Source organism: Cydia amplana, chromosome 10 (genome assembly GCF_948474715.1).
Source record: "Cydia amplana chromosome 10, ilCydAmpl1.1, whole genome shotgun sequence".
NCBI classification, from domain to species: domain Eukaryota; kingdom Metazoa; phylum Arthropoda; class Insecta; order Lepidoptera; family Tortricidae; genus Cydia; species Cydia amplana.
The window spans coordinates 4,741,091-4,748,839 of NC_086078.1; the positions used below are offsets into that span (position 1 = coordinate 4,741,091).

The following is a 7,749-nucleotide window of genomic DNA, read 5'->3' on the forward strand; positions in this document are numbered from 1 at the left end:
CAATTGTTATGGGGGCACACCTTAGAGCATTTAATAACCGGAGTTGCCCTTAGAAGAGCTAACCTCTCTGCCGAAAACCTTGCACAATTTATTGTGCATAATTTTGTATGGACTGACGTTTATCTGTCATGGCTACTTGTACGTTACTTACAAATAGCCATACATTTGACGTGCCCCTCCCCCGCCAAAATGGGCAGACTTTTACTTAATACTCTAAGCATGGGGCACACAGATTTAGAATATCTCTTATCCTTAAAGATAATTAAAGTGCGTAAAAGAGAAACCACACGTAATATATATATGATCATTTCATGAGTGTGAAAGAGGCAGACTTCACATGAAAAGACGTGACCACGTGACGTTCATAGCGGCCGCTTGAAACCCACGCGTTAGTTTATTGACCTGGAAAATTACGAAAAGCTGCATTTAGTGTAAGAGGTTTTATCTTGGAATATAATATACCTACTGTTACATTAGAAAATAATTTACGCAATCACACATTATTTCTGATTTGAATACTTCTAATAACATTTGTCATCATTCTGATTTTCGTCGCAGTTTTCATATTTTACAGGCAATCTTTGTATCATTACCCTCCGCGATTGTTGAGCCATTTAGGTGATTTAGGGTGCTTGCTTGGACCATGGTTGTTTAATACTTACGCTTTGAAATGTCCAATTTAGCTAGAACCCTAAATCAAAATCACGGAGCGTGACCGGACACGGATCTTACGACAATTCTGAACATTTTGAAGTCATACCTACAACGCGTCGCAAACGCCAATTACAATACTTAAACAGAATTTACGTCTGAAGTGTAACCAGCTTAAACTGGATTTCAGGCTGTTCAGAATACAGTAATATGATATTATGAATGACAAAGCGTCTAGACACGATGTGTTTTTAGTACATGAAAACGGACGCAGAATTCCAAGTAGGTAACAAAGTTTGATGTTTCTATTATTTTGATTTTTGATGTTGATTTAGGTAATTCATTTTTATTGCTGACATAAGAGGAAAGGGGATGAAGTCACGTGATCGCTTCTCCATACAAGCGTAGTCCTAATTTTCTTCTCTGGATTATTATCCAGATTATACAGATTATTTTAATGTTATTACATTACGGAATTTGTCTTACGCTCCTAAGTTCTGTAATAATCAAGAAATCGAAAAAAAACCGAACGAAAAGGCAAAGGCTATGGTTAATATACAATAAACTGTAAATATTTAGGGGAAAACTACGTTTTTATGTGGTTTTTATAGAGAAGCGGTGGGGTGGTTACTTTAAGTTACAAAAATCAAAATGAAAAGTTCAAGTAGACCGCAAAAATAGAAAGAATTAAAAATATATGTGACAACTATGATATAGGTACATACATAATTTACGTTGATAAATGATGAGAAAATGTGATAGATAAAGAACATCAAAGATGGCGGCGCGATGTTCCTTCTCCATTAGCTGATTGACCCGCGTTCACAGACAAGACATCCTCTAGACTGAGCATAGTAACGCTACCCTCTCTGCCACTATATACGGTAGTTTTACTCCATCTTCGAGTCAAAGTGTCAGAATCCCGTGCCGTGATTGGTCCGTGTCTTTGAACGGACCAATCACGGCACGGGATTTGCTCACCTCGTCCCCCCGCACCGCCGTATTTTTGGCAGCATCGGTTTCATGAAATAATTGCTCTAAACTCCGTCTAGAGGATTCCTAGTCTATGGCCGCGTTGGAACAACCATTTGTATTCCAATGCCGTTATCGGCACTACATCGAATGTCCCTTTCAGTGAATTGCCGGTCAGATAGAAGTAAGGCAAGGTCATTATTTTTAATGTTTTGTTGGATTTACATTAAGTAGGTAACTATTGTGTTACCTAATGTAATTATGTAAAGGATATACAACATACAAGGCTATTACAACGATATACTTACACCTATTGTACCTACAGTATAAGGTTAAAGTAGGTACATGACGTCCTAAAATTTTGGAATATTTTTTCTTACTTCCACGCAAAACCGGACCGATAAGACCTTCAAACCTTCAAGAAAAGAGCGTACTCCCATCTTAAATGCCGGCAACGTACTTACAACCCCTCTGGTGTTGCGGGTGTCCATGGGCGGCGGTAATCGCTTACCATCAGGTGATCCGTCTGCTCGTTTGCTTCCTATATCATAAAAAAACTCAATCATGTAGCTAAAACAAAAGATTCTCTTAAAATTATTCCCCTCGCTTCACACACACGCAAAAGTTTGTTAAAATTATCAACAATATGCCACAATAAAAAAAATATCGTATTTTGGGCCATCCGTAAATATTATTTACTCGAATCTTATCAAAGAAAGTATTTCCTTGAAACAATAACAATGAAATTATATCGCGGTAGACCCGTTTGTGAAATTAAATAAGAGTATTCTTTGTATAGAACCTGTGTACCGAAAATTAAAAAGTAAGTCTACCTTTTAATTGGGTACTTTCCTACTAGTCAAATCAGCTTGTTTTTTAGAACTGTCAAAACGATTTGCTAATATGGAATTTATATGAAAACATGTGTAGTGACGTCACGGTCAACTCACCTACTTCTTATATTTCAATCCGATTTATTAAATAGAAATTGTGTTTAAAAATAACAGCTATCTATGTTTTTCTAATAATTATTTGATGTTTTATTTCGTGCACGTGAAATAATTTATTTTAAGTAGAGGAAAGTACCCAATTCTCGGTATTCTTTTCATTAATTCAATAAATACATTTTGGCTTTTGTAAGAATTGAAAATTGTCTCGGTAAGCAATTTGTTTTCCAAGTTATTTATTTTACATACAGGAAATGTTTTCTTATTTCTTTTCGATAAAAGTAATGCCTTGAACTGCTTCTAATTACAGATAAATAAAAATGTATTTATTGGCTTGTAAAATACCTAACTGTTAAATTAAGAAATTAAAAAACCCTTTACGCTATTAGGGGTAGGAAATAGAACCGGAGTTTGATTTGTGTTTAGGGCTTGCAATTCGAATATTCGAATATTAGAATTTGTCGAATATTCGACCTGTTTTGATATTCGAATATTCGGCCGCTCAGGTTTCAAATATTCGAATATTTTTTATTACTATAAAAAAATCTATGTCATCCGCTGTAGTTACAGTTTCTGTGTGTTTTACGGGTATTTACAGTGAATGAGGAACGGTAGGTACCCAAATACGAAGAAAATAATATTTTTACTGTATTCCTCTCGATAGACTTCGTGAATACAGTGAAACCTAACTCAATTTAAAAGAAAACGAAATCAATAAGTATGTTATTTTTACGGTGCGTAAGTTTTAAGTTAAAGGGTCATTCTGTTTATTCAGTACAAGCGTACGTTAAGCGAATTTTTGAAGTCTAAACCATGCCACTTATCGCAATTCTCAAATTTAATCATACCAAACCTGCCCAACTTGGTAATCTAACCATGCACCTTTAGCTGACGAATAATCCACCCAGTACTCAACTAACTTTTTCCCTTAAATATTTCAATATTATATAATTAGCCGACCATTAGGAATAATAACTTGCCAAAACAAATAAAGTCAATAAAGATTCAAAATACAATGAAATTAAAGGCCTTTTTACAGGCCTCTGAGTGATTACAAGTTAATTTAAATCGGAAAATAATTACCAACTAAAAAAAATATCTTACATACCTAAGTGTTTGGATGGTTAAAGTTATATTATTTCACGCAACGACGCATTTATAATAAGTTTTATCTAGAAATATTAAATCCCACCAAAAACATTTTCATGTAAAATGTTGCCAAGACGAAACCATAATGCTCGCACTGACAAAAAGTTATCAGATATCTTGTAGAGCCAAGCTTCTAACTCTACAGGCCCTACCTTCACAGACTCTACACCTTAGTCAAAGTATGTAGCTTGGCCGTTTCGTCACATGGGCGTAAGGTGAAATATGTATTCACATTTAATTATTTTTTATTATAAAATAGTTCTTGTAATAATGAAACGGCCAAGCCACATATTTTGACTAAGGTGTAGAGTCTGTGAAGGTAGGACCTGTAGAGTTAGAAGCTTGGCTCTACAAGATATCTGATAACTTTTTGTCAGTGCGAGCATTATGGTTTCGTCTTGGCAACATTTTACATGAAAATGTTTTTGGTGGGATTTCACATCTTTTTGTAAGTTGCTTATGACAATCTTCTGATTTAAAGAGTTGCGGGTGATTTACTATTAAAAATCCTGAAATACGTACTTGGGGGGCATCTTTTATATACAATCTGCTTTTTTACTGATTCCCCATACAAACTTCAACCCCCTTTTTCCCCTAACGCCTTTTTCCACCCCTTTTCACCCTTACGGGGTGATTTTGGGGTTGAAACTATTTTATATCCTTCCCCATAACAACAATTATCTACATACCAAATTTCAACTAAATCGGTTCCGCGGTTATCGATTTCCCATACAAAATTCCACCCCCCTTTTCACCCCCTTAGGGGCTAATAATTTCAAGTTTTTGAATTTTTTTGTTGTTTGTGGACTAATACTATCTCACATACCAAATTTCAGCTTCCTAGGACTTCAGGAAGTACCCTAGAGGTTTTGATGATCAACAGTGAGTGAATGAGTCAGTGACGAAATCGGGGTTTTTTTAGACATTAATAAAATCCAAAGTATAAGAGCTATGCAATTGATATTTTTTATGCTTACTAAGTCCACTATTGACATCATATCCCGAGAGTTTTGTTTATCTGGTATAATCCAAACCCAAGTTAAGAGGGTTCAAAAAAACGACGAAGCGCTTCGAGAAAAGGTAGGTAGTGCCCTTGCGCTTCGCTTTGCTCGTCTTGGCGGGGGCACTACCGTGCCCCCAGATCCGTCTAATTTTGGCGTTTTACTTGTTTTTATAAATGTGGGCATCTTATAAATAGTAGGATGATAAAATCTAGTCAATTCAGTGGATTTCTGCCAAATATCCTTAGTTTTAGCAATATGTGAAAAAAGCTTTTGAATAAAACGATAATAAACCGATTTCTCGTTCCTTTTCTTATTTTTTATAATATTCGAATAATTATTCGAATATTCGAATACGTCGTCAGAAAAAGTCGAATATTCGAATATCTGAAAGTTTCGAATATTTGCAAGCCCTATTTGTGTTACAAAAAGTCCTTTAACCATGTTACAGATCCTAGTTCAATTTTTTCCACTTGACCTAACAACACATGTAATATATCCGAAAACATTTAATCCATTTAGGATATCCATAACATAACTTCCTTCATTTACAATCTAGCTAAAAAGATTATACGCAACTAGTTCTTTGATTTCTATCGATGCGCACGTATCTACTGTTTTAATTATTATAAAATGGGTCTTAACGTCATAATTTTATTGTGTGTTGTTAGAAGTGTGTTAAGTTCTGAATATAAAAACACGACATTGGATCCTGCTTCGCGGCAGTTATATAATTTTAAATTGCAACATAAGGTATGTAAACTTGTGATTTGTTGATTTAGCGCTACTTGCACCGTCCCACTGACCCGGGCTTAACCGGTTAAACCGTTAACCCAGTATCATATTGTGCTGGTAACCATGGTAACTCTACGTTTACGTTTAACCCGTGGTGCGTCCCAGAGTAACAATATTATGGAGTTAGTATCACACGAGTGATACTAGGGCGCTCCATGGGTTAATGGTGCAAGTGGCCCTTACCCGGGTACCAAGCGATCCATACTAGCTAATTTGCAATCAGGTTTGCGTGGCAATCAATGTATAGTCACGCTCCGTGATTGTTACGCCATTTAGGGCTCTAGCTAAATTGGACATTCCATAGCGTAATTATCGAACAACCAATTTAGCTAGCACCCTAAATGGCGTAACAATCCCGTGTGGTGGCTGTACAAAGAAAAAGTGTATCATTTCAGCGACAGCGTGTTTGATTGATCCATTCTTGGAACTGAAGTGACCAATGCATAATGGAACGAGACTTGTGATGCACCTAAACTGTCGCAATTATTAAACAAGCAAAGGTAGAATGGCCTATTTTATGGTCACGAAAGCAATTTGTGCTCACACAAGGTAATTGCGTTCAAATAATATTATTTTCTATTCCAGGACTCCATCGGTATACTGACCGACAGCAGAGGAATACCAGTAGAACTGCGAGACACCAACACAATCAACACAGACCTTCTCTCTAACAGGTTTTACCTTGACAGCATCGTTCACTTTGACAGGGAGCGAATACCAGAACGAGTAGTCCATGCAAAGGGTGCTGGTGCTTTCGGCTACTTTGAAGTTACCCACAATGTCTCTAAATATACTAAAGCAGATGTATTCAACGAGATTGGAAAGAAGACTCCACTTCTCGCGAGATTTTCTTCCCTAATTCAAAATCTCGGAGGCTCAGACCTCGCCAGAGAAACGAGGGGTTTCGCTGTAAAAATGTACACTAAAGAAGGAAACTTAGATCTGCTTGGAGCGAATATTCCAGTGTTCTTTTTCAGAGATGCTCTCCTATTTCCTTCTTTTGTCCATAGTTTTAAGAGAAACCCTCGAACAAATCTTATTGACAACAATATGCGCTGGGATTTCCTTTCGCTTAGGCCAGAATCAATACATGCCTTTTTGTGGCTTCTGTCTGATTACGGAATACCAAACGGATACCGACATATGAACGGCTACCCAACACATACTTACGTTCTCAATAACAAGCACGGCGAAAATTATTATGTTAGATTTAACTTCAGCACAGAACAAGGGATTGAACATTTGTCCAGTGAAGATGCAAAGGAAATACAAGGGCGTGATCTTGACTATTTTAGAAGAGATCTTTACAATTCCATTGAAAATAAGAAGTATCCAGCGTGGACATTACAAATGGATGTAATGACAAGGGACGATATAAAACATGCCAGTTTCAATCCGTTCGACGTCACACGACAATGGCCAAAATGGAGCTATCACTCAGTTCCTATAGGTCGGATGGTGTTGAATAAGAACCCAGAAAACTTCTTCAAATCAATAGAGCAGGTGGCATTCGATCCTTTCAGTACAGTCCCTGGAATTCCTGGGCCTCAAGACCAACTGTTCAGAGGCCGCCATTTATTTTATCGTGACACAGCCAACTATAGATTAGGGATTAACCACGATAAAATAGACGTGAACTGTCCTAAATATGCTAAAACATACGTAAGAGATGGTGTAGCACCGGTTAATGAGAATATGGATGACGCTCCAAACTATTTTCCTAATTCGTACAACGGTCCAATGCCTTACATTGACAAAGATAGATCAAGTGAAAGGTTACTTGAGTACGAGAGCAGTGCTGCTGATTTTCAACCAGCTGCAAAATTCTACAATCATTACGTGGCAGACGAAGGACACAGGCAACGCTTAGCGAAGAATGCAGCAGAGACATTAGCGACAGTGACCCCTCCAGTACTGAAACGAGTATTGAAGCTGTTAACGCTAATCGATATTGACTTAGGAAAACGAGTGACTATGGCTTTGCCTGAAGCGAGATTTGAGAATGCAAAACATAGGTAAATAAATATAATTTAGAGAATACTTTGAAGATAAATACGTTTTGTTTTAGTTAAATGATTGTAGTTAAAAAATTTATGACATTGTACATTGTACACCTTGGTCACGGTGTTAAGTAAATTCGGTTTTCTACTGTAACTCTACCTAACAGCATTAAAAAATGGTGGGTTCCAAACAGAGGGGTCTGGGCGCTAATGGGGTAAGAAAAATATTCCTTA

General features: G+C 36.8%; 1 protein-coding gene across 1 annotated transcript; it reads left to right on the forward strand.

The window, feature by feature from the left end:
* The first annotated feature begins 909 nt into the window (after nt 1-909).
* Nucleotides 910-7,535, forward strand: LOC134651614 (catalase-like). Its single transcript, XM_063506713.1, has 2 exons — nt 910-933; nt 6,101-7,535. The coding sequence occupies exons 1-2, from the start codon at nt 910-912 to the stop codon at nt 7,532-7,534; spliced, it is 1,458 nt and encodes a 485-aa protein (XP_063362783.1). The 3' UTR covers nt 7,535.
* The last annotated feature ends 214 nt before the right edge of the window (nt 7,536-7,749 follow it).